The 27,968-nt window shown below is 42.1% G+C and overlaps 3 protein-coding genes across 3 annotated transcripts; 1 reads left to right on the top strand and 2 right to left on the bottom strand.

Moving 5' to 3' along the window:
• Positions 1–981: 981 nt before the first annotated feature.
• On the bottom strand, positions 982–5,322 carry LOC149279807 (transmembrane protein 171-like). Its single transcript, XM_089500800.1, has 2 exons — positions 5,248–5,322; positions 982–1,911 (listed from the first exon to the last, which is right to left on the bottom strand). Exons 1-2 carry the CDS (start codon positions 5,320–5,322, stop codon positions 982–984), a joined length of 1,005 nt encoding a protein of 334 aa, XP_089356926.1.
• Positions 5,323–5,769: 447 nt separating this feature from the next.
• LOC149279808 (glycerophosphodiester phosphodiesterase 6-like) lies at positions 5,770–27,058 on the bottom strand. Its single transcript, XM_089500801.1, has 10 exons — positions 27,030–27,058; positions 26,139–26,198; positions 11,289–11,439; positions 10,112–10,336; positions 9,669–9,826; positions 8,226–8,373; positions 7,937–8,019; positions 7,393–7,406; positions 6,517–6,569; positions 5,770–5,937 (listed from the first exon to the last, which is right to left on the bottom strand). The coding sequence occupies exons 1-10, from the start codon at positions 27,056–27,058 to the stop codon at positions 5,770–5,772; spliced, it is 1,089 nt and encodes a 362-aa protein (XP_089356927.1).
• LOC149279809 (transmembrane protein 171-like) lies at positions 27,057–27,968 on the top strand. Its single transcript, XM_089500802.1, has one exon. It carries the CDS (start codon positions 27,057–27,059, stop codon positions 27,966–27,968), a length of 912 nt encoding a protein of 303 aa, XP_089356928.1.

Here is a 27,968-nt window from a genome sequence, read left to right on the forward strand (position 1 = left end):
CTTAATAGGGAGGAATAATCTTACAGCAAAGGAACGTAGCGGCAATTACTATCATTAGGAGCTTTTATCCATCATGGCAATCTAGAGATTTTTTGCAGATTCTACAAACATAACAGGAACATTCAAAATTGAGAAAACAATAGGTAAAAGTGTACATGCGCTACAACACTCTGTGGGAATCCCACGTTCCCACACTTCAACAAGATAAAAAGACAGATATTGGTGGTGCAACGACAGAAGTAAATATGAACGTAACTAACCCTCACCCCAATGGGTTATATAGAATAAATGGCATTAAAAAAAATAATAATAATAATAATTAATAATAATATAATAAATATAATAATAGTGCACTCTGTATGATAAAAGCAACATTTAAAAAAATAAATTATAAAAAACATTCTGATGAGTCAGACAAAGACTGACTCAAATCATCAGCGCCTGGTGTGATTAGGGATCACGCACCCAACTGTATTTGAATGGAAATATCTTGCCTAGAGCCGGTAACCTGGCTCCAGGGATAAAGAACACGGTGCTGACTTAGGGCAGGACTCCCCCTTTAAGGTGATGGACAGCAGAGTGGATCCAGCAGAGTGTATGGAGTATATGTATATAAACACATTGATCTCACATGTAAGAGATTTATGTTATAGATTCCATACGATAATGTGACCTCGTACACGCGGTATATCCAACACACACACAAACGCACACAGATACTGTTTGAGGGGCAACCATGAAAAGATGTCATTTTATTTATCCGTTATTTAAGGTGGAAGTCTCACGGGGGGGAAAAAAACATTTCAACAGGCGTCATGTACGGTGCCGGCACTGACAAAAAACCCGGTCTGATTTCAGTCCTTTATCTGCAGACCTGGATATTGTCAGATGTGATGTTTTGGGTGACGCTTCCGGCTCAAACTCTGTACTGAGTCGAAATGTTAGAAAAAAACCCCCCCCAATAGTTCAGACTTTCCACGTTTAGGGTCCTGGTGCGAGCTCATAGTCACTCGACTCCGATGATTGGGAAAACGAGTAATACGATGATGATGATGATGAGCTCTCTTCAGGATCCGGCTGAGAAGGGCATATGTCCTCATATCTTGGAGGTGGCTCCGAAGGGATAGGCTCGTTGATGTATTCTATTCTCGGCCCCCATCGCCATGGAACGGTGTGTATGTCTTCCCCGTCGCTTCCGCCGGAATCACGGTCGCCCCTTTCAAACAGGACGCTGTCGTAGGAAGGAGGGTCCCTGCTCATTGGCCAATCATCTCCTCCTGCAAAAGGTGGAGGTGGGGCTGACGGGACCGTGAAGACTTCGTCACCCACACTTACAGGAAGCGGCTGATATCTGCAGGCTTCTGGGTCCTCCTCAGAGTCGCCGTCCCGACGGTTTTTACTCAGACAGATAGCCAGGCAGTAACACAAGACGATTAGTATGATTACGATTGTCTGCAGTAAGGGAGTTTCACAGACTTTAGGGGGTTTGTCTGTGTTGGATACCGGCTTGCAGGCTGGAAACACAAGTCCTGGGATACTAATCAGTACCCCGCAAGCCAGTAACAGGATCCCGAGTATTACGAACTGCACAAACTGCCGGCTTTTCCCGCAGAGGAAGCTGCTATCTGGATCCGTCGGGTCTCCTTCTAATTCCCTCCTTCTCCTCTCTCGTTGGGCAGTAAACTCTGCCATCATTAAATATGCCAGCCCTATCCCGGCAAGTACCGGGCCCGTCGCCTTGTAGGTGATACAGCTGTCGGACTGGCATGTCGCGAACCCATAGACAGAAAGTAGAGATCCGCCGCATAAGAGCGCCCAGCCAAACACAAACAGCGTGAATGTTATTCTGCTGCTTGTGCCAGGGCTAGGAGTGCCGGAGCAAGTGCGCTCCATGACGGCTGAAACGTGTACCTGTCGGGGGTCAGTCAAAGATGTTCAGGTGCAGAGACTCGCACCTATGTGCCGGCTATTGCGTGCACACGAATGAAGGCCTTTTAATCTCTGCCTATTTTGTCTTTTTAAAGTCAATTGAAAGCTCAGTTTCGCTCCCTGTCGTGGACAGGTAACTGTTATGCTCAGTACTGCTACTGCTCACAATCTGAAACAACCAGAGTGTCTGGATGCGCTTTTACAGAACATCACAGCATTGTGATGTCACAGCACTATGACATCACAGTCAGGGCAGGCTGTACCACAGTGCAAAGGCCATGGGGGTGTTCTGTCCTGCTTCCAAATACCAATACAGCTGCCGCTTTCACAAATGACAGTGTTTTATTCCACAACCCCGCCTCCTAACACGAAGTGGTTTCTTCCAAAGAGACTTTCTGCAGTCTTAAGAAGGGCTTCTTTTGACGTTGCGCATGCTTCATAGAAATACTTGTGACTTGTTAATAGATGACAATGTTGAGGATACTTGGACAGGAGAAAAACCCTGTTTACACGTAATAAAAGACAATTAACCCCTTAAGAACCAGACTGTTTTTTGTACCTTTCATGATCGATGATGTTTTGACACGGCGCTCGTGTTTAGCTGGGATTTTCTCCTCTGCCACTTAGGGAACCCACGCAAGTTTTATATATTGGGGGTTTTTTTCAGGACAAGAAGAATTTTTTTGATCTAAATATGAGTACATTTTATTTGAAAAATATTTTAGCTAATTAAAAAACCTGCTAAATAGATTCTATTTGTCTTGAGTTTAGATCCAATGTTTTTATGGTTTTTTTTCAAGTTATATGGCAAGTACAAGCAGCATATTGCTATGTTGATGCAATTTTTTTCCCAAATCTGGTCATTCTGTCTCATGTGCTATTTGGGGCCTTTTTTGAGTTAAACACTATCTTATTGTGTGCAACGAATATCTGGGTGCAAATAAAGTTATTAAGCGCAATCCACAAGCTGATAGCAAGAACTACAGTGGATTCATAGGGCAATTATGGAGGTGATTAATAATAAAAAAAAAAACGCAGATAAGACGTGGCTACAAACCCCACCAGAAAAACTCATTTTATAAGTTCTGCAGACTCAACCCCTCCATATGTGTTTGGCTGAGTGATTATTGGCATTCCGCCACCTTTACAGATTATTGCTGCGTGCCAAAGAGCTAATATTCCTCGAAAGGTCCCAGAAACAGCAGATACGACTGCCTAGGAGGAGCAAAGATCCGCGTGTATTCACACCACGGAGACTAAAGTGCCCATCATCCGTAATGCTCACACTGGAAACGGGCGGCATCTAAATGACCATGCTACATTTATTAGCATACGATAGATTTTGGAGTAAGTGAATAGCCCGATCTTATTCCAAGGAAAAATAGCTTCCCACCTAACACCCCCTCTGTGGATATTATGGTGCTTAGGCCAATGGAAGCATCGTATGTGTATACGTTACACATCTTCACTGTAGGCGGCAAACGCAATACCTGCACGCAATACACACAGATACGAACGCGTCACGATGTTTCAACGCAGACTTCACAAACACACCAGAGTGACAGCCATGTTTTCACACATCAGTCTCATGTGTTACAGACTGTGCCCCGGAGTATCCGGGCATTATCCCCTAAATGACTGCGGCTGCCTTATCCATGCAGGTATCTCAACAGTCTACCTGCAACACCCCCTCCAACACCCTGTAAGTAATACAGTAATGCAGCCCGATATATAAATGTAATATTCTTTCATCGGCCCCCGGGGGTGTAAAAAGATTGTCTGTGCCGTCATTGCCCACCCCCCCAAACAGACTGCCTGTGCCGTCATTGCCCCTTGCAACGTACACGCTGGCACACAGAGGCCTGCAGTTACCCCACTGCCAGTGGAGGGTATTTAACTGCTGATGTCCCTGATTTGCTTTTTTTTTTTTTTAAATACGTTTTTATTGAACTTTTTTAAGGCACAGACTTAGTTTAAAAGCTAAGAATGAAACCCCCCCCCACCTCACTCTCAGCTCTTATTGGTGAATTCCTAATATCTGCCCAGGGTAAATATATGGGTATATACCCCTCTTCCTTGTGCCGGACTCTAATGCGATGCATTTTCTAGAAAGAATTATACACAAATGTGAAATTACAATTTCAAAATCAATTTTTATTTTGGCTGCAAGCCATGATGTCATAAGCCAGAAAGGCCAACGGTAACATTAAATTATAATATATAATGAAAGCGTTATTGCTATGTACATCAGTATGCTAATTTCTAAAGCCGCAAGAACTTTGCACATAAATAGCGTCTCGATAACGATTTAAAAAACAACAACAGCGGCTTATTATATAAAATACACGGGGTACGAAATACATTCATAGTCATACTTCGTAAAGGAAAGTGCTGGAGACTACAACACCCATTATCCATCTGTGCCAGAGGTTAGAAGAGGTTTCCACTGATTGAAAAGTTATAATATCCATAAAAATATTTTATTCAAAAAAAAAAAAATCATGTTCGTCCTCCGTGCACGGAATCATATTGAATTAAGCATTAACGAAATTCAGAAATTCATGATTACGGTAAAAAACGAAAGGGTTAAAGCTCTAGCTAAAATTGCTTAAAACTACACACAATCCTCGGATTGTTAACCAGGAAGACAGAGGCAGCAGATTGCGGCACATTGACGCAAGCAACGTTACTATTTGGAGTACAAAATAGAAATTTTTTTTTACCAGCGGATAGAAATTACCGTCTATTAAACTACAGTCAAATATTAAAACAGAACATTAAACACTAAAAACAATCATTGATTCCATGATGGGAAGCAGAAGTAAAAATAAATATATTTGAAATGGAAGTAAAACAGTAACGTTTCCCAGATGTGCGCCTTTTAACGTTGGGTTTTATGTTTATGTAAATTCGCAAACTTGGAACTTGGGGTTCGATCATTGGAGTCCACTATTAAGTTGACCTAAAAGTCTGATTACCCTTAGACAAAACATCCAAAAACTATAATAAGATGCTCCGTTTAATATACCAGGTGATAAAATGCTACTTCCTCTTTGTCGGGGTTTTGTAAGTACTCCCCTATGATGTCATAATTCACCCCTTAATTCAACCCTTTGGTTGTGCTTTCCCAATGCTTCCCAGTGGTCTCCGTCGTTTCTATTAGGGATTCATTAATGGGGGGATAAAGTCCAACGTTCAACATCCACCCAACAGCCTTCCTTTCCTCGTCGGACTGCGTGGTATGGATGTTGGGGGCGCACCAGAACGAGAGACACGTGGAAAGTGAGCCGTTCCAGAGGGCGAGCGGAGGTTTCTTACAATGAGATTCTTTTCTTTGGCCGCTGCTTTTAGAAGCTTCTCTGGTGGTTTCCTCAAGTTCTGGTCGATGGCCATGCCGCCCTGTGACCACCCAAAATTACATTAAAATGACATTACCTTAAAATTGGGTTCTTCGTAGGATCGTAAAACAACCCAAATCACCCGTTCTAGCTTGTGTCTAGAAAGGGCTTTGTCGCATTGTGCAGAACGTCAGTATTACTATGCCATCGGGAAGCTGCGAATGGACGTGACATTTAATGACTGCTTAACGGTTCCTTACTAATGCATATAAAATATGTCAGGCCGGATGAGCTTCACGGGGAGAAAATAAATCCCACCCCAGCGTGAACATCACTTTACAACTATGATAGCAGCAAAAAGTGTAGTAGTAGGAGGAGTGTAGATGTAGGAGAACCCAACAGATGAGAACAAGTACAACTCTAGAACCACCGCACCCAACTGTCCCACCCTTCCATGAAGTCTTCTCAATGTGTCCATGGTTCCAAATGGTGTAAAATGACCTCAAGTGATCTGTGATCCAACGACACCGATATGAGATCCATTATGACCTCGCCAGTCGGAAGCCTCATTTAGTCTCGGCACAACCGAGGCTTTTCGTGTCGCATTGCACCGCTGGAGATGTGGGTTGACTTCTGCCATATCCTTCTTCTGACAGCGACATGTCAAGCTCTGCAAAACAAGAACATGACATCATGACGTTGCGGTGACATCAGACGTCTAGAATGTCTAGACATCTGGATGTCTGCAAAGGGGAACCATTGAAAGTGATGTCATAGGTTACAGGTGACAGGTAAGCATCATTCAATAAAACCACTTAAAGCCAAACAAAAATGTTTATTAAAAGGCAGAAAATTTAAAGAAACAAAAATAGCTTTGGTTCTAAAATATATATTTGTTTAACACAAAACAAAATACATTTTTACTAAATTGTGATCCTGAAATGTATTATTATTTTTGTGTTTGGAATTTGGATTTTTAATATTTTCCTTACAAGTAAGTTTAAAGTCTGCATAAAAAACATTGATTTTATACTTTTCCTGACAATAATGATAAAGAATGTAGTCCTGTCTGTCATATATAGAATATTTAAATGTATTTTATAAAACAATGTTGTGCGAGTCGGTCCATGCCATTTGCATTCTCTAATCATTCCAGCAGGGGGCGATAATAAGCAGCGAGGGAGATTGCCCTAAATTGGTGTTGAAAAGGAAACAAGTTACAATTTTACTTAGAAATATAAAAATCTACCTTCAAGCAGGCCGTTGTTTTCGGGGCAACATGATAGTCCTCTCTCTCGCCACCTGACATAAGGTGATAAAATGTCATTTATGAATTGGCCAGACCAAAATGAATAAATAAATACATAAATACACCAAACTTAGAAATCCTCGTTAGCGAGTAGCATAAAATGTGTAATAAAAATAAATGAAATGAATTCACGCCTCCAGCCACACACCCCTTATACAAAAGTTTTGGGTCTCTTTGGTCATTTAAAATGTGTAGAAAGCACAGGAATCTGCCCTTTTACCCCAAAACCCAGTCCTGTTATTTTCGAAAACCCAAGAGTTTGGGTAAATTTTGCGAGAATTCCAAACTATGGCAACAACGGAGTCCAGCAACGGAATGCCACGTTACCAGAGGGCGAATGGTGCAGGGTACGGATGATATTAACCCCTTTAGTGCCAAAGCTTTGAGTTATACTTTTGTTTCGACAACGTATCCCTCCGCCAACTGGAAAGCGAGAAATATAATGTCACGGCAGCGTTTAATCGACCCCTTTGGAGAATCTGAGACATTCGCCGTTATTTTGGCGGGTTTTGGGTAATTTTCACTGGGTAATGCGTGAAATGGTTAATGGAAGGAATGCTAATGAGATTATGGGATAATATTTCCGACGTGTCAGCAAATTCCATTTTGGTGCCGAAAACGCTCTCCCCAACAGCCTCACGCTTTATGCTGATTATTAAGGAGGAAAAAAGGAGTCGGGTGTTGCAAACGGAATAATGCCGGGCATCTTCTTATTCTGTCGTTCTATCTCTTCCGGCTACGAGCAGGAGCGTATTACGGGAGGGTTGTGGCTACTTTTTCTCTCCTGACCATGAGTGGGCGCCCTCCGTGGCTCACCCCTGTCCATGGTGCTGGAAGTAGAAGCAGATAAGGGGGTATAGACGCTGCATACATAACGGCGAGGATATCAGTATATATAAGTATATATATATACACAGGGAGCTGCCATCACAGGGGTACAATGACTACCCCTATATGGGCCCTGGCTAGCCGGGGGGCCAACCTCCCTCATTGGTCATTGTGGCCCGCTACTGGTGTCTGGGTCCTGGCAGGCTTTAGGGCCCAGGTGGCCCCTTATTGGGCATTAAGTCCTTGTTGCTCCTATCAACAATAGGGCAGGATAGTGGGAGGAGAATGGGGCCGGGCAGCGAATGGAATATGGGGTGGTGGGAGGAGCATAGAATGGGAGGCAGGATTTATATAGGGCCCCAAGATTCCCGTTAGTGGCCCTGGACCCCAATTCCAGAGGCAGTGTAGGTAAATAGCATTTATCACCCTAAACATGGGACTTGTAGTCAGGATAATAAATGCTGCCGGTCCATATTCCACCAAAACGCAGCCATTCCCGGGGCCTCCTCTAGATGGCGCTCGTCGGACTCACCAATGCAGAAGAAAGATCAGCGCGATCAGCAGCGCGGAAACGGAATCTGTGAGAATCCACATTAAGCGGTATTCCGCCGGAGTCTGAAAAAAAATACGGCAATCACATCATAGAAACGTGGAAATTACTGTCAGGCGCCGGCCCCATGCATGTTAAAAAATCCCCTCACGGTATTAGCCTCCATCACTTCTGCTGGGAGGCTGTTCCACGTATCTACCACCCTCTCAGTAAAGTAAAACTTATCTCAGTTAGCGATCCATACTGTGACAGCTCACTTGTTGTTACTCACCATGAGAAATAACGGCCGATCCATCCGTTTCAGGGCCAGCACATCATTCGTGGTCACGGAGTAAGCTCCAGAGCACCACGCCAGAGAGAACAGCCACGGCTCGCTGACCACGTACAGATTGGTGGATATATTGGCAGCGGCGTACGTCCTGCGTCACAATATGGAGCGTTAATTCTGTGCAAACTATTAAAGGGAACCCTGGAAAGGCCCTGATTGGCCAAACAGATTTAAAGGGACAGAATCAAGGGGAAAAAAATCTTGTCTGTGCCAGGGCTGTCTCTACAACACAACAGGGGAGCAATTCTGGAGCTTTTCACGTCTGCACTTTCCAAAAAAAACTAAATGTCAGAATCCCCAGAAATGTAATGAGACCGAGGCATTCTATTGTTTCCCACAGGCAGTATGATAAGGAGTCAGGGTCTTTGTCAAGTAGATCTGGGGTCAGCTGCCTGAAAACATATTATGGGGCAAAAACTACAATTAGTTTAACGGAAAACAGCAATATTTTGGAAAACATATTTTTAATTTGATTCTAGTAGGAGTAAAAAAAATGCTGGGAGATTCGTTTTAAAGAAGCTGCAAATTCAAATATTTTTTAGATGGGCTGTCCCAAAACTAAGAAGTTGAGTCAACGTCAGGGGCGGGCTGGGCCGGGGGGCAGGGGGGCAGGCCGCCCGAAATCTAATCTAAACAGCCGCTGGGTGCTGATGCCGCCGGCCGGCGCTACTTTAATACTTTTTTTTAAAATTGAATATGGCAAGCCGGATCGGCTATTAAATGGAAAAAAAAAATAGTATTAAAGCAGATCCGGCCGGCGGCATCAGCACCCAGCGGCCGTATGCGATGGCCGCCAAGTGATGGGAGCAGCGTGAGGGGTGAAAGCTCCGCCCCCTCGCACTGACCTTTCACCCCTCACGCTGCTCCCATCACTATGCGGCCATCAGATTGTTGGAAATCGAATCTAAACGGCCGCTGGGTGCTGATGCTGCCGGCCGGCGCTACTTTAATACTTTATTTATTTATTTTTAATATGGCAAGCCGATCCGGCATATTAAATAAATAAAAAAAAGGATTAAAGTAGCTCCGGCCGGCGGCATCAGCACCCAGCGGCCGTTTAGATCAGTTTTCCAGCAGTCTGATGGCCGCATAGTGATGGGAGCAGCGTGAGGGGTGAAAGGTGAGTGCGAGGGGGCGGAGCCACTTCACTTGACTTGCCCCCCCAGGCCTTAGGCTGCCAGCCCTCCCCTGGTCAACGTCTTAGTGATCCATCATCCTTGAGACGTTACAAATGACATCAGACCTTCCTACTCATTTCATCGACTCGCTCGGATAATTCTACTACATTTTAAGTTGTAAAAATTAATAAAAATTCATAAATTTTCCTCCAATTTAACCAAATCTTAGCAAAAAGCCCCCCACCAAACGTGTTTTTTTTTTTTTTACCTGATATCGTCAGAGGACATTTCGTTGTATGGAAGGTTGAGTTTCACAACGCGATTGGCTACGAGCCTTTTGACGGGTGCCTTGCCCCCCAGGGTCTTCTGAAACTCGGGTGACATGGATTGGACATCTAACGTCACATCATTGGTTAACCAACAGACCTGAAATACACAGATAATCAGTCGGAACGCAGGGTTTCCCCGATGCTCCCTTTTTTTTTGATTACGTTATTTCCTTATTATTTAATCCCAATGACATCGCTGACGGAGGAGAAACTGAAAGTGTTGTAGATACGGGGAACAGCTTCCCAGCTGAGGTGGTAGAGGGTTATACAGTGAGGGTATTAAACATGCGTGGGATAGACATACGGCTCCTGAATCTAAGACGAGACCAGTGATTAAGGGGTTAAAATGAGTGCAGATAATAGCAAAAAAAAACTCTTGTACCAGCCGAGGATCAATGGACGTCTCGTTGAGGATGACCTTCACGATCTGGCCAGTCCAGGAATCGCTGTAGGGATGGCCGTCTGGGGGCCGGTAGAGGTCGAACACAACACTCTTATTATTCCAATGAGCCAGTTCCAGAAAATCGCTCAGTTTGTAAATCGACTGGTTTAACGCTCTTTTCCGATCTTCCGGTGTCAGAGACGCCACGTTGGAAAAAGGCTTGTTCTGGAAAGTAGGGAGGAACAGGAGAGGTCATTTATATCGTCCCCATGAGGTTCCTCGCGCATGGCTAACAATTTAACACATCTGTCTGACGCCTGGGTTCCCCAAAAGCAAGTGGCGGAATGCTCCTCATTTTCCTGTATGCAGGAGCCGCCATCTTGCTGCCCCATCACAGGATGTAAATCGCCCCGCACCCTGTGATATCTGTGATAATAGCGTTACGGAGGGACCTGCGCGGCTGGAAACAATCTCTAGCGCTAGAGGCTTCTGCGCCGTCCGCTAAAACAACATGGGGAGAGAACAGGAAGCGGCTTCCAACTTCCTTCTCGGGCTGACGGGACGGAGAGAACAGGAAGCAGCTTACAACTTCCTGCTTGGGCTGACGGGAGGGAGAGAACAGGAAGGGGCTTCCAACTTCCTGCTTGGGCTGACGGGATGGAGAGAACAGAAAGCGGCTTACAACTTCCTGCTCGGGCTGACGGGAGGAAGAGAACAGGAAGCGGCTTACAACTTCCTGCTCGGGCTGACGGGAGGGAGAGAACAGGAAGGGGCTTCCAACTTCCTGCTCAGGCTGAGGGGACGGAGAGAACAGGAAGCGGCTTCCAACTTCCTGCTCGGGGTGACGGGAGAATTCCGATACAGTCCGCACTGAGGGATCATGGGACATTTGATCTGTGCATCTTGCTCAAGGAATCCCTCTCTCAACTCAGTGGTTGGTGGGAGGCTGGACCCTCCTCGGCCAATGACACGCCAGTCTGAAAGCAGAGGCGCTCGGGGAAAAACTCTGCAGGGCCACCAACGGCTGATTCCAGAGGCCATCCGTGTCATTCGATCAGTAACATTTTCTAGCGCCAGTTTTTGATCTATACAGTCATTCTTATGATGACAGATCCGAATATTACAGCGACGATAAAAGCCGCCGGATGGCAACAAGACAGACGCAAAAACCCAGTACCTTCAGGAACCAGCTGCCGGCATTGAGCTGCGAAAGCTTGTCCCAGGATAACGTGGCAGCGTTGACCTCGGCCAAGTCGGGGTAGACGTCTTGTACATCGGTCGTTCTCTTCAAAGTGCGGTCGTGCATCAGAAACGGCACTCCATCAAGGCTGAAGGGAGAGGAAAACATTCACAAGAAAGCTTGTTACATTGTATTCCTGAAGAGTAAAGCATAAGAGGTATAAGCTTTATGGTAGATGTGTGGAACAGACTCCCAGGGGAAGTGGTAGAGGCTAATACAGTGAGTGAATTTAAACAGCCAATCGATGACAGGAATCTGAGGGCAGCTGCAAGTGAATCTAATTAAACTCCTGCGACCTCGACCAGTAAAATGCTTTAGAATTTTAGGAGCCCATAAAGGTTCCCCCCCGAGGGGGAGGGGCAGCGTCTGGGGCAGTTAAACGCAAACAATGATGAAAATAAATATTATTTATTATTAGATTTATATTACAGTAAGATTTGCACCGTAAGCAGACGCAGAAATGTGTTTTTTTTTAATCTAAGAATATACAAAGTTTCCTCTTTTATCCTAAATTGCAGGAGGCAAAAACATTTATAGAACCCAAATCTTTTTATATCCTTAACTGGTGGCGGATAATTAAACGCGGTCTATCCAGAAATACACGGGGTGGAAATATCCGACCCGGGGACTCCTCTCACAGCAGAGGTTTGGGGTTAAACCGAGTATTTCAATATCCATCAGAATCATCATAGCTTTATTCCCCGTATCAGATAAAAAAACACATTTTCAGAAATCTCGCTCTGTTTTGTTTTTTTACCCCAGTTGTAGTTTTTTACCCCATAATATAAAGTTTTCAGGCAGCTGCATATCAGCCGTTTCTATGATTATCGCTCTGTTATCTGATCCCCGATCTACTAACCCCCCCCGACTCTTTATCATACTGCCTGTGGGGAACAAGAGAATGGCTCAGTCTTAATCACCCAGCTAGACTCTCTAACTAATGAAAGTCTATGGAGGAACGGACTTCATTAGCATCGCCATAAAGCGTCAGCTCAGTGTGGGGTTTGAGCCGGAAAAGGCACCCAAAATATCACATGACTGACAGCAACGGCGGCTCCAGGTCTGCAGATAAAGGGAGATTATTGGGGCAAAATGAGATACAAAATGTATAACTGCATACAGCGCTGGGGGGGTATATATTTTTTGCCTTAAAGAATGTAATGAAATTTGATTTCCTGCACCAACTCTGCTGGGAAGCCGTTCCACTTATCTCCCACCCTCTCAGTAAAGTAGAAAGCAGAAGCATTTGGTGCCAAAACACAACAAAACTGTGACATTTTCAAGCAATATGTTAAGGAGATTCACCAGCAAAGAGGAATCATTAGCTATTCTGCAATAATTGAGTGATATAGCACCGCCATATTCCGCAGCGCCGTACAATGGGATCACGCAGAGAAAACATCAACGTGGAAACGCTGAGAAGCTGGCCAAGCCGCGGTTTCGTATAGATCTCGCTCGCTGCGGCTGTTATAGAGCGAGCCGCCCACACAAACGTGTATTTTTAGGGCACGATCGTCAGTAATGGATGTTTTTTTTTTTTTAAAGACCTCCTTTTGTAGAAACAAAACATTTAAAGAAAACATGAGGAAAAAAAAGGAATCTACGGGATTTACCAGCATTAAACACATTTCAGTGAATATAGTTTCACTCCACTCTCACTTCATGCCACTGCTCTATCTGACTTTAGAACTGGCGCGGGACTCGAAGCAGCGGCATTACTAGAAACCACATAGTGCCCCAGACCAGTCAACTTCACCAAGCAGCACGTCCCACAATGCCAGCTTTGCCCTCAAACTGCTTGTGAGTGCTGCCTTTCCTCCCCAAACAGCTTGCCTGTGCCACCTTTACCCCAAAAAGCTTGCCTGTGCCATCTTTACCCCTGTCAGATATTTCATGATGGAAAAAATGTATTCCATATATATATGTATTTTACATGAAAACAAAATGAAGTCAGAGCCATTTTATTTTATTTGATCATATAGTGATTATTTGTTTTTGTCCTTGTTCTCTCTATAATAGAGAACAAAGAAGTATTCATGTATAGAGATGTTTCAGTATGTATGATACAATTAATGTTATCTTCCATGAGAAAGTTAAGGAGTAGACGCTGCATATCTTTAGAAATGTAACTTGGAATGGGGGATACATGGTAAGACTACCAAGGCCTGAGTTACTATCTAGGAGGTAACACCTGGCGATTAGGGTAACCAAGGAAAAATTCCAAACACATATTTAATGGTTTTAAGTTAATTCTTAGACCAGAGCGTCTCTCACAGGTAAATTAAGAAATTACAACGGTGTAAATATGAGTAGAAATCCTAATTATAATGGGTAAAACCCACCGTTATGATTGGAGAATTCCTACCAAAAGGTGGAGGCTATGATAATGAGCCCTGTTTTTAAAAGCTGATGTCTTTAAGAAAAAAGGGAGGAAAAAAGAGAGAGAAAAAAAAGATCGCACCCTGAAATGGACAGACCCTGGCGGACTTATTCACCAAATTTACCCCAGAGGATGGGAATCTTAAGATTCTGGCACCATATTTCACTCTTGGAGTTACTTTGAGTTCTAACCTATATAACTGGTAGAAAGTTATTTTCTTTTCCACTTAATTTTTTGCCAATGAACCTGGATTAACTTCTACAAGTACCAGTTGGACAACAGCAACAAGTGGTGGTAATTATAATTGTTTTATTATTCTGAATAGAGATGAATTTTGTCTTCTTCGTATAGAATTCCCTGTTTCTGGGAAGTACTATATTGCATTATTGTATATGGCGGCTTGTGAGACTGCAGCTTATAACCCGTGATAATAACAATAATGAAAAGGTATTTTTACCTATAGATGAAGTTTGACATCATTTGCATCTATTAGGAATTTCACTAATACTCGTAGACATTATTAAATTAGTTTTTAATTTGTTATATTAATTGAACTAATATTAGAGAGATAGTGATATTTTTATTACTGCCCTGATTATTATACATTTTTGGTTGCTGAGTGGACTGGAAATTAATTGTGTGTTAGACTCATATAGTACTAATTCATATTGATAACTATCGATAATATATTGTATTTGAATTGATTCAATTTTGACATGTTTTAAGAACTTTGTGTTTTATATTATGCACTGCGTGACCCATATATAGATTTTATAAATTGTATTCACAATAAATAAATATTTTTGATTGACTATCGTGGCGATATCTATCTAATTTGAATTATAATTTTCGGCGATCTGAAAGAATTTAGGATCGGAGATAAAATATAGGGTATCTCCTTAAATTCATATTGTGGATGTGGTACTACAATATTTGATAGCGTCGTTATTTTGTGTGTGTGACGAAATATTGGTTCTGCCTATTTTGTCTCATTAATATCCCTAACATAATTGGAGGCACTGCTGAGATATTTCACGTAAAATAATAGTTCCAATTCTTGATATACGGTAGTTTTCTGTTGTTTCACATAGTATATTTTTGGTACTGTGTATTGCATACTGATCAGTGCATAAAACATGTTTGTGTCCAGCAAATCGAGTGCTACTTCTGGTGAAGATGTTTTGCTGTCTAAAGCACAACTGCTGGTACATGTTAATAACATTAAACAGGATATTATGAGAGATTATCATAAAAATATGAAAATCAAAGAGAATTATGGAGAGCGGCTCCAATCCCTTAAGGGTGAAGTACAAATGACCCTAATAAATGAATGGTCTGAAGGATCACCCTTTGTCGGAAAATTGAATGCTATTGTTCAAACATCTGATTTGAAGGAGAGAGAAGGGTTAATCTTTTCATCCTGGCCCTATTTTCTTGTATTGGCTTCTCAGTTGTTGCGAGATCGTGAAACTAGAGAAAAAGAAGTGTCTAATCTCCAAAAAGAATTGCAAGTTCCCAAAGCAGCCCTGGATCAGTTAAATGATACCCAGGCGGAGTACAAACAGTTGAGACTAAAGTTTGATGATTTGACTGATAAGCATTTGGCACTTCATGGCCAGTACTTTGATGCTAAGAGCAGGGAAACGGATTGTCGCTATGATCTGGATAATTGTCATAGGGAGATACGAGAACTCCAAGTCCAATTGTCTAAACAGGATAGTGTGCAAATGCCTAAGCTATCTTTGTATGGTGAAGGTGATGAAGGGGTTAAAACCCACACCACCGTAACAGAGTCTACTGTTCTGAGTTTAAGTAAGCAATTACAAACTCTACAAGAACAGGTTAACCAGGTGGTTTCTGTCCAATCACAGCGGAATCAGAAGATTAAATGTTCTGATACACGTGATTCCTCTGACTCTGATGAGAATCAGGAGAGTGATAAAAGTGATAGTGAATGTTCCGTTTATTCAGAAGGTCATGTTTCAGGTGAACCCTCTGTGATGTTACAAGGTGCCAATACGGCCAGAACACACAGATCAGACGGGCGCTCCCGTAACTTTAAAGGAGCAGTAAAGGGTACTAAGAAATTACCCGTACCTGTCTATGATGCCCCTAAGGTAATTAAATTCCTTAAGGAGACTGTTGCTGAATTTTCTAGAAAAGGCACAGCTAATATTGCTGATCATTTAGAATCATTTGAAAGGGCAATGCAGTTTTTGGGAATGGATGATGATTCCAACAAGAAACACTATGTGTCGTGGACTTTTTCAAGTCATCACAGACATTACTTTGAAGGTTTACAAAGTATGCGAACCCTATCTTGGTCTAAAATGAAATATGAGATTAAGATTGAGTTTGGACAGTATAAAACTGTCTCCGCTGCTAAGAAGGCTGTGTATAATCTGAAATGTAGGCCTCACCAAAGTCCTAGAGAGTTTTTAACTGTTCTCAAGAACGCTTATTCTCTTACAGAACGTAAACCCAGATATGATTCTCGAGAATTCCGTGATCTTTTCTTCTATGCAATGCCTTCTCCAATTCGGACAAATCTTGCTAGAGATTATGATAGCGATTGCTCATTAGACTGGCTTGTTAATGAATGCATGACGCTGTATACAGTACTGCATGCCAATGATGATTTGCCTGATAAAAAGAGTCAGAAATTTCATGGACAAGAGGTGGCAGAAACCCAAGCCCATCTGGGATTAGAATCTCAGAAAAAGAGAAGCTATGCTGAGGTGGTTAAATCCCCAAAACCTCAGAAACAGGAATCGGCTACAGCCTCACCTGTTGTCAGGCCTAAAACTCCTAATGTGGAATCCCAGGATAACAAAGGACAAAGTCCTACTGCCAAAAAGAATCCACAGTGGAGGAAGGGTAATTCCCAGTGGAAGAAAAACCCTCAGGCAAGGAGGAAATTTTACAGGACTAATAGGGACAGATCCAGTCAGTCTGAGTCTGATAACTCCCAACAGCCTCAGCCAAATAACTCCAAACCTAATAGGCAGTACAGGAATGGGAAAAACAATTTACGTCATCATGTCAATCAAATGAGTGACCAAATCAAATTGTTAACGGAGCAAATGACTAAATTTAGTCAAACTATGGCTACAGTGACCACCAATCCTTTTTTAGGGGCAGGTCCTGCCACAATGCCAGCTCCCCCGCAATAGATCATAACGAAGTTAAAGCCGATGTGGCAATGCAGGGATGGTTATCAGATGATATAATTCCTAACCCTGTTTTACTTCCAGATCCTCATCATCTATCAAATGATTGTGTTAATAATGATGGTAAAACCTATGTGGTCCCTCCACTTTTGGCTAGGGGGGACGTGTCTGTAACTTTATCTTCTATATTGCAGCCAGACCAAATGAGTCCGCAAGCTAACTTGTCTTTAAAAGCACCTAGTTCCCAGGAGCCGACTCTGAAGGAGTTAACCGATGAGATGCCGACCGCTAGTAACAGCTTGAATGCTCAAGACATTCCTGAGAAAGAAGAACTAGTGGGTAAGGATGTGCACACATCAGTACAGGTTGGAACTACTGCCGTGACAGGTAACGTATGGAAGACAAGTGATATGCTGACACATTCTAAGTTCTTATGTGAACTAGAAGAATATGAAGGAAGATATTATGTCTCTGTAAATGTACAGGATTCATTACCACATCCCTTCATGGGGTTAATTGACACTGGGTCACAGGCAACTATATTGTCAAATGTGTACTTTCAGAAGGTAATGGATTTAGCAGCGGAAAAGCCAAAGCTAAGAGATTTTCCAAATACTCTGCTGAGTGTTGGAGGTAATTCCCTTCATGTCGTAGGTTCTACCTGGTTAAAGTTTACCATAGGTAATAAGACCTTGAGACACCCGGTAATAGTGGTAAATCTCCCCTATGACCGATTGATTTTGGGTATAGATCTACTCAGAAGACTTAATGTAATCATAGATTGTGTGAATGGGATTGTATGGTCACAAACCAAAGTACCCATTCCATATGATAAGTCTCATCAGCAATCCAGGCGTAATTGCCATGTGATTGAGGAAAGGCCGGACTCAATTGAAATTCATTTTAGGAATAGTCAGTCATCTGATGTTACTGTTTTGCAGGTTAACGATTTTATTTCCCCTGCAGATGATCATTCCATAAAAGTTCAACCGGAAAGGATCCGAAATGTATCTCTGGAAGGCGATATTTTAACCATTTCTCTTCACAGGGATTATGTGGAATCTGTGGAATCAGCAGGTCATGTTCAATTCCTTGATAAAATTGAAAGGGTTAATAACAATTTATTTTTTCCTGTTCAAGTGAATGATTTAGGGAGAAGTAAGAATGCCAAGTGGAACTTGGAGATCGAAAACAGCTATATCAGCAAAAGTCTGTTAAAACAGATCGCTAATCCTAAAATGATCCGGTATCTTTCTCCCCAAGACAGGTGGATCCATAATCTGGACGGCGAATCGGATAGCCATAATATTATTGCAAAATGTTTGTTATCCATTTCTATCGGAAATAAGACAGCCAAACATTTGTTTCTGGTGTTGGACGAACCTCGTTACCAGATTTATGTAGGAAATGATGTCATACATCGCTTTGCTATCCATCTGGATCTGATTAATTCTAATCTTTGGACCAGGTTAAAAGGCGATCCTTGTGAATTTCAGGATGAAGATGAAGCACTGAAATCGGCACAGTTATTGCCATATGCAGTCAGTGTTCAAGTACCTGAAGATGTAACCATTCCACAAGGGAGTAGTAACTTTCTTCTACCCATACAGATTAAGAAAGGCCAGAGATTGAGAAATCTCAATGCATTTATCTGCTTATCCAACCGGATGCAACAGCTAGGTATCATGGTAACACCTACACCAATGGTAAATATTCATGGAAACCCTATTTATGTTGTTATAAACAACATTGCACCTCATAATATTACCTTATCCAAAGGTACTGTTGTAGGTTTGGCATTGGATTCAGAATATTATACTTTTGGATTTCAAAATCATGTAATAGGTCTCATTCCTGAAGAATACTTGACAGAAGAACAAATAGTGGAACAAACGTTTAATTCTATTCCAGAAGGTTTATTTACTATCCAATCTGTTTATCCTTTCAATATAGGTGAAGGTTCGTGCAGGATTGAAGAATCCTCCATCATCTTTGACCACCTAATTGATGAACAAGAATATCATGACCAAAAGAAAATTAATCCACCTGGAGAGGACCTAACCTCTAAACTTGAGGAATCCTTTGAAATAGGTCAACCTAAAGTTTTTCCTGGATTTCAGGAAAGGGTGGAAGAACAGATATCCATGGCTGATGCTTGCTCTAATGACAGTGAACGTCAACAGCTAAGGGAAATTCTAATGGAGTTCCAAGAGATCTTTGCCAAAGATTCTTATGATTGTGGTTTTACTAACCTTCATGTCGCTAGGATCCAGACTGATCCCGATCTACCACCCGTATGTATCAAGCAATATAGATTACCTTTAGCGTCCTATGATGCGCTACAGGATATCATTCGGAATTTAAAGGACCGTGGCATTATCTGTTCTGTGCACAGTTCGTATAATAACCCCATCCTAGGAATTCTGAAGCCTAATGGTCAATGGCGTTTGTGTGCTGATTTAAGACAGCTAAATAAACGTGTGTATATGTCTGGATGGCCTGTACCCTACATAGACCAATACTTGGTACAAATGCAAGGATCCAAAATATTTACGGCCGTAGATTGTGCCCAGGGATACTGGACTATTCCGGTACACAAGGAGGACCAATACAAGTTGGCCTTTACATTTGGAAAACAGCAGTATACTTGGACCCGGATGCCTTTTGGTTACATAAATTCTGGTCATGAATTTGCTGTATTCATGCATAAAGTTATGCCTGATGCATTTGAAAGGGGAACCTTGGCCTATGTGGATGATATTTTACTCAAAAGTACTTCTTTTGATAAATATATTCTGGAGATCCGATATGTTCTTACTCAATTAAGAGAGGCAGGAGTTAAACTCTCATTACAGAAAGCCCAATGGTGTCGTACCAAAGTCAACTTCCTTGGACACGAGGTAACTTCTGAAGGGTTAAGTCCACAGAAGAAGAAAGTTGAAGCCGTTCTGAATGCCAAAACTCCTACCAATGTCAAAGAATTAAGATCATTTCTAGGAATGATTAATTATTCCCGTAAGTTTATTGATAACTATGCAGAACTAACAAAACCTCTTTTACAGCTGCTTAAGAAAGACGTAAGATGGAACTGGGGGGAAGCCCAGGACAAAGCCATGGATGAGCTGAGGAGAAAACTCACTCAGGCACCCTGTTTGGCATATCCGGAGGGAGGTAAGCCTTTCTATCTGGAAACAGGATTTACTAATTTAAGCATAAGTGCGGTTTTGTATCAAAAACAGGATAATCTGAACAAGGTCATCGCATATGCAAGCAAAACCTTGTCACCGGTTGAAGTGAAATTCAACAACTGTGAGAAAGCTTTATTGTCTACGGTATGGGCATTACAGAATTTTCGGAGCTATATCCACGGCGAGAAGATCATTGTAGAAACTGCTCACCAACCTCTACAATATTTGCAGAGCGACAGGATACGAGACGGTAATCTTTCTAACAGTAGAATTACTGCATGGACTTTATTCTTACAGGGATGGCCGTTAGAAGTCCGTTATAATCAAAATAAGAAGAACGTAGTTGCCCAGGGACTAGCAGATCTACATGATTGTGCTGCTCTACCTCTGGATGATAACTCTACCAGAGATGATTTCCTAGAGGAACAATTACTTTCTCCTTATAAAGCGTATGACGAGGAATATTGTCGACTACTATCATGTGTATACATAGATGGTTGTTCATATCATATCACCATTGATAATGAACGGAAATTGGTAGCAGGTATTGGAATCACCTGGACAGGTGATTATCCAAATATATCTGTAGGATACAGCATTGGTCCTAAAAGCAGTCAGATAGCTGAACTTTGTGCCGTATATAAGGCCATTCAAATGGCAATTGAATATGGTGTTAAAGAATTTGTTATCATAACCGATTCTAACTACGTGCGCAATAGCTTCGTCGAATATCTGCCTAGTTGGAAACGTAACCAAATGCTGAGAAGTAACAACAAACCTGTGAAGCATGGTAAGCTGTTTTGTAAGATTGATGAATTGGTAATCAAACATGATTTGACCATTTATTGGAAGAAAACCAAAGGTCATTCTAAGATACAAAGTATCGATAAAGAAGGTAATGATTTGGCTGATTCATTAGCAAAACAGGCAGCCATCAATGGAGAACTTTTTAACATTGATGATCTTATTGGATCAATTCAAATTGAAGCCATAACTAGACAGCAAGCTAGAAATGAAGTGGACCTTAATGTTGCACAATGGAGTCAAGAATTTCCCAATGAGGATCTGATCACTAGTCAAAAGAACGATCCCGTTATTGGTCGATTTTATGAGTATATAAAAGATCCTATTGCCAATCCTATCACTGATGATGATTGTAAGGATAATGAAGACTTGCGAATCTTAATGAGATATAAAGTCCAATTCAATTTGATGGATGGATTGCTGATCAGAACATCCAAACATGGCATACAACAATGGGTAGTTCCTACCACCTTTAGAGGTTTAATGTTGCAACACGCACATGATGCACCTACATCTGGTCATCGTGGGGATAAGATCACCTACGAAATATTGCGTGATTATGCCTATTGGCCACATATGCTAAGAGATGTGCAAACTTATTGTCGAGGATGTTTGATTTGTCCGCAATTCCAACCTCATGCTCCAACTCATCGTGCACCACTTCAGAAACGAGGAATGTCTCTACCTTGGTCTGACATACAAATCGATTTCATTGGACCTGTAACTAGATCCTCAAGAGGTAACAAGTATATGTTAACTGTTACATGTATGTTTACCAAATGGGTAGAATGTATCCCATGCAGAGAGAACACTAGTTCTATGTGTGCAGCATTACTAATCAATCATGTATTTTCCAGATTTGGCCTTCCTCAGAGAATCGAGTCAGATCGTGGAAGTCATTTCACAAGCGAAGTGATGACAAAAATGTGGAAAATCCTAGGTGTGAAACGCAAGTTACATATCGCCTACCGTGCAGCTTCTAGCGGAGGGGTAGAGCGTTATAACCAGTCCATAGTAAATATACTCAAAAAGTATGTGAAAGAATCTGGCAAGGACTGGGATGTTAAATTGCCTTTAGTTCTAATGGCTATTAGAGCTACACCTAGTACCGCCACTAAGATGTCACCTTTTGAATTGATGACAGGCAGGAAGATGGTTTTACCACAACATTTGCTATATCGCACATCTGATCATAATTTGATCAACGCTGCAACAACCCATCAGTATGTTGAAAATCTACGTAAACATCTTCAATATGCATTTGCTTTTGCACAAAAGAATCTAGGAAAAGCAGCAATCAGTGCTAAAACCTACTATGATCTGAAGACTACTAAGAAAGAATATGAAATCTCCGACCAAGTTTATCTGTATAACTTTGCACGAAACCAAGTAAAGGAAAAGAAGTTTCTACCTTCTTGGAAGGGTCCATATGTCATAATTGACAAGATTTCACCAGTAGCTTATAAGATCAAGATTCCTAAAGATGGTGATTTTGTTGAAAAATGGGTTCATATTAACCAATTGCGTTCTTGTCATCCCAGATCTCAGTTAAGAATTATAGATAATGATTCTGAGTTAGAAGACTGAACATCGGTGTGGAGTCAGAAGATCCAAGTCAACAATGTGGTATCATATACAACTTGACATGTGGTTATGTTATGTGATAATGTATATCCATAAAGTTGATTTCCATACCATCCAGCAACTATATCAATATCGATAGGTAGATTGGATAGCTATGTTTTAATGTCAAGTAATATTACAAGTACGTATTCTCATACTATTCTTCTTTTTGAAGATTAAGACAAGGATTCGAGTTCTGAAAGATGTCCAAGAAGGATGTGACGATCGTCTGGATCGTATTACTCCTGTGTCACGAGATGCGGATGGAACCGATCGCAGAGCCTGGACCATCTTCTGGCATTATGATCCAAGAAGCTCCTGGATTTATCCTTACAGAAAAGAGGATCCTAACACAACGTGTGTTTGTCAGCTTAGACCCGAAGATCTCCATCGAAAAACAGTACAATGTTTCGTCAATGCAGCTCCCTGAATTAAAGGCCTGGTACCAGATGCATCTTGAAAGAGCACAAAGACGCGTTCAAGAAATTTTGGAACAAGCCAGGAAGCCGTTTGTATCGAGCTCCATTACAATGAATCATCGAGCTAAAAGATTCCTTGTTGCCTTAATTGTTGCCTTGGTATGTACAGCCATAGGTGCAGTCGTTGCAACCGGTATGTCTGCCGCAAACTCTGTTTCTGTTCAAACTTTGGAGAACGAAATTCGAGGCTTAAAAGGAGAAATCAATGCTATTCATCGGGAAATGGAACGACAAAGAGAGTATCTAGTAGACTTAATGGTTATGGTAAATGATACCATTGTAACCACAAACATGCATTCCAAATTAATCTCTCACTCCATTAATCTGCACCAAAGTCATGAACAATTCAAACGTGAACTTTTGTTTGTGCACGACCCGATACTATTCCACACATTTTCATTTTTGGACGAAGTGCAATCTGGAATGACTGATTTAACCAGAGGACACATTCCTTTATATTTTGTTTCAGAGACATCGTTCGTAAAATGATTACTAAAGTGGATATCGATATAGAAAGTTTTCATTAATGACTTCTCTTTCAGGAGCAAAAGTGTTCCAACCCGTGCATTATACCCCTGCATGTCCCATGTCGGACAACATGATTTGAAGTTGTTAATATACTATCTGATGTTTGTTTAGATCATTCTAAAGCAAACTGGACTTTGCTTTGTCATAATCTAAAGGGGGGATTATGTCAGATATTTTATGATAGAAAACATGTATTCCACATATTCTGTATTTTACATGAAAACAAAATGGAGTCAGATCCATTTTATTTTACTTAATCATGTAGTGATGATTTCTTTTTGTCCTTGTTCCCTCTATAATAGAGAACAAAGAAGTATTCATGTATAGAGATGTTTCAGTATGTATGATACAATTAATGTTATCTTCCATGAGAAAGTTAAGGAGTAGACGCTGCATATCTTTAGAAATGTAACTTGGAATGGGGGATACATGGTAAGACTACCAAGGCCTGAGTTACTATCTAGGAGGTAACACCTGGCGATTAGGGTAACCAAGGATAAATTCCAAACACATATTTAATGGTTTTAAGTTAATTCTTAGACCAGAGCGTCTCTCACAGGTAAATTAAAAAATTACAACGGTGTAAATATGAGTAGAAATCCTAATTTTAATGGGTAAAACCCACCGTTATGATTGGAGAATTCCAATCAAGAGGTGGAGGCTATGATAATAAGCTCTGTTTTTAAGCTTATGTCTTGGATAATTAAAAAAAGAAACGGACCTTAAAAAAAAATCGCACCCTGAAACAGACAGACCCGGACAGACTTATTCACCAAAGTTACCCCAGAGGATGGGAATCTTAAGATTCTGGCACCATATTTCACTCTTGGAGTTACTTTGAGTTCTAACCTATATAACTGGTAGAAAGTTATTTTCTTTTCCACTTAATTTTTTTGCCAATGAACCTGGATTAACTTCTACAAGTACCAGTTGGACAACAGCAACAAGTGGTGGTAATTATAATTGTTTTATTATTCTGAATAGAGATGAATTTTGTCTTCTTCGTATAGAATTCCCTGTTTCTGGGAAGTACTATATTGCATTATTGTATATGGCGGCTTGTGAGACTGCAGCTTATAACCCGTGATAATAACAATAATGAAAAGGTATTTTTACCTATAGATGAAGTTTGACATCATTTGCATCTATTAGGAATTTCACTAATACTCGTAGACATTATTAAATTAGTTTTTAATTTGTTATATTAATTGAACTAATATTAGAGAGATAGTGATATTTTTATTACTGCCCTGATTATTATCAATTTTTGGTTGCTGAGTGGACTGGAAATTAATTGTGTGTTAGACTCATATAGTACTAATTCATATTGATAACTATCGATAATATATTGTATTTGAATTGATTCAATTTTGACATGTTTTAAGAACTTTGTGTTTTATATTATGCACTGCGTGACCCATATATAGATTTTATAAATTGTATTCACAATAAATAAATATTTTTGATTGACTATCGTGGCGATATCTATCTAATTTGAATTATAATTTTCGGCGATCTGAAAGAATTTAGGATCGGAGATAAAATATAGGGTATCTCCTTAAATTCATATTGTGGATGTGGTCCTCCAATATTTGATAGCGTCGTTATTTTGTGTGTGTGACGAAATATTGGTTTTGCCTATTTTGTCTCATTAATATCCCTAACAGTCCGAACCGAAATTCGTTGCCAGAAAACTAAATGAAAAAATTGTCCAAATTGTTTTTGGTCCATTTGCACAAATCTACTGCTTCCCAGGGAGTTATCTGATCTCCCGATCTGGCCCAACGAGAAGTGGTCCCCTGGGCAGCCTGATCGGCTTATAGGGTGATCTGGCCCCCAGTTCTGTGGAAGAGGGGCTGCCGCTCCCTGGAACTGCTACCCGTGGCCAACTCAACCTAGGTAAGAGAATACACCGCTGGGGGTGCAACTTCTCCCGGAGATGGAGGACGGGGGTCAGCAGGTGCCCCACCTCGTGGTCAGCGAGTCTCCATGAGACCCTTCTAGAACGTTCTGCCTGATAACACAAGAGCGTCGGAGGCATGACGTGTGCAACATTTACAACATTCCGACAATTAAAGAGAATACAGCCGGAAGGTATGTGGTATGCCACTCTGAGCCCCCCCAGATTTGCCCCCCGTGCTCCCACTAGGGAGTGTCTAGTGGGTGAACGTTTTTGCGATGCATGTAGATAAACCTCTGCTGGTGGACGGCACTTTCACTGGAGCTTCTATGGCCGAGCACCGGAAGGTCATGTGACGATCATAGAAGCCCCAGTGGAAGTTCCGGCAGCAGCAGAGGATGTCCCCAGACGCCCAACGGCTGCCAAAAAGGAATATCCAGGTCCCCTGTAGTGGTGCGTGGGGATGCTCCTCTCTGGCAGTCGGTGGACGTCTGCGCGACAACCTCCGCTGCTGCCGGTACTTCCGCCGGGGCTTTTATGGTGGAGCGCCAGCGTGACGTTACCTTCCAGAGCTCCATCATAGAAGCCCCAGCGGAAGGGATACACGTTATATATTATATGTTATCGCAATGGCGGGGATGGGATACCTATGAACTGCATTAACTGGCTGCATTAACTCACTTTCCATCGAAAGACACGTGACTGAATAACTTACAGGGGGTGGGAGGGGGCGCCCTTGCGGCTTCCGTCTCCCGCAGGCAGCCTGTCCATGTACCTGTATGGATAAGGCAGCCACAGTCATTTAGTGGATACAGCCCGCATACTCCGGGGCATAGGCTGTAACATATGACATTGATGCTTGAAAAAAAAAGGTCTTTTTTCAATTTTCATCAATTTTTTTAAAATTAGATGACAATTGTCCTGAAAAAAAATATGATATATATGAAACTTGCATGGGTTCACTAAATGAAGAGAATTACAGCTAAACACGAGCTCCGCCAAAGTGTCAAAACATCCTCGGTCACGAAAGGTAACAAAAAAAACCAGTCTGGTGCTTAAAGGGTTAATTGTCTTTTATTACGTTAAACAGTGTTTATTCTTCTGTCCAAATATCCTCAACATTGTCATCTATTAACAAGTCACAAGTATTTCTATGAAGCATGCGCAACGTCAAAAGAAGCCCTTACTTCTTATGACTGCAGAAAGTCTCTTTGGAAGAAACCACTTCGTGTTAGGAGGCGGGGTTGTGGAATAAAACACTGTCATTTGTGAAAGCGGCAGCTGTATTGGTATTTGGAAGCAGGACAGAACACCCCCATGGCCTTTGCACTGTGGTACAGCCTGCCCTGACTGTGATGTCATAGTGCTGTGACATCACAATGCTGTGATGTTCTGTAAAAGCGCATCCAGACACTCTGGTTGTTTCAGATTGTGAGCAGTAGCAGTACTGAGCATAACAGTTACCTGTCCACGACAGGGAGCGAAACTGAGCTTTCAATTGACTTTAAAAAGACAAAATAGGCAGAGATTAAAAGGCCTTCATTCGTGTGCACGCAATAGCCGGCACATAGGTGCGAGTCTCTGCACCTGAACATCTTTGACTGACCCCCGACAGGTACACGTTTCAGCCGTCATGGAGCGCACTTGCTCCGGCACTCCTAGCCCTGGCACAAGCAGCAGAATAACATTCACGCTGTTTGTGTTTGGCTGGGCGCTCTTATGCGGCGGATCTCTACTTTCTGTCTATGGGTTTGCGACATGCCAGTCCGACAGCTGTATCACCTACAAGGCGACGGGCCCGGTACTTGCCGGGATAGGGCTGGCATATTTAATGATGGCAGAGTTTACTGCCCAACGAGAGAGGAGAAGGAGGGAATTAGAAGGAGACCCGACGGATCCAGATAGCAGCCTCCTCTGCGGGAAAAGCCGGCAGTTTGTGCAGTTCGTAATACTCGGGATCCTGTTACTGGCTTGCGGGGTACTGATTAGTATCCCAGGACTTGTGTTTCCAGCCTGCAAGCCGGTATCCAACACAGACAAACCCCCTAAAGTCTGTGAAACTCCCTTACTGCAGACAATCGTAATCATACTAATCGTCTTGTGTTACTGCCTGGCTATCTGTCTGAGTAAAAACCGTCGGGACGGCGACTCTGAGGAGGACCCAGAAGCCTGCAGATATCAGCCGCTTCCTGTAAGTGTGGGTGACGAAGTCTTCACGGTCCCGTCAGCCCCACCTCCACCTTTTGCAGGAGGAGATGATTGGCCAATGAGCAGGGACCCTCCTTCCTACGACAGCGTCCTGTTTGAAAGGGGCGACCGTGATTCCGGCGGAAGCGACGGGGAAGACATACACACCGTTCCATGGCGATGGGGGCCGAGAATAGAATACATCAACGAGCCTATCCCTTCGGAGCCACCTCCAAGATATGAGGACATATGCCCTTCTCAGCCGGATCCTGAAGAGAGCTCATCATCATCATCATCGTATTACTCGTTTTCCCAATCATCGGAGTCGAGTGACTATGAGCTCGCACCAGGACCCTAA

This window comes from Sceloporus occidentalis, unplaced genomic scaffold (genome assembly GCF_023333645.1).
Source record: "Sceloporus occidentalis isolate IW3139 unplaced genomic scaffold, rSceOcc1.0.p SCAF_160, whole genome shotgun sequence".
Lineage (NCBI taxonomy): Eukaryota > Metazoa > Chordata > Lepidosauria > Squamata > Phrynosomatidae > Sceloporus > Sceloporus occidentalis.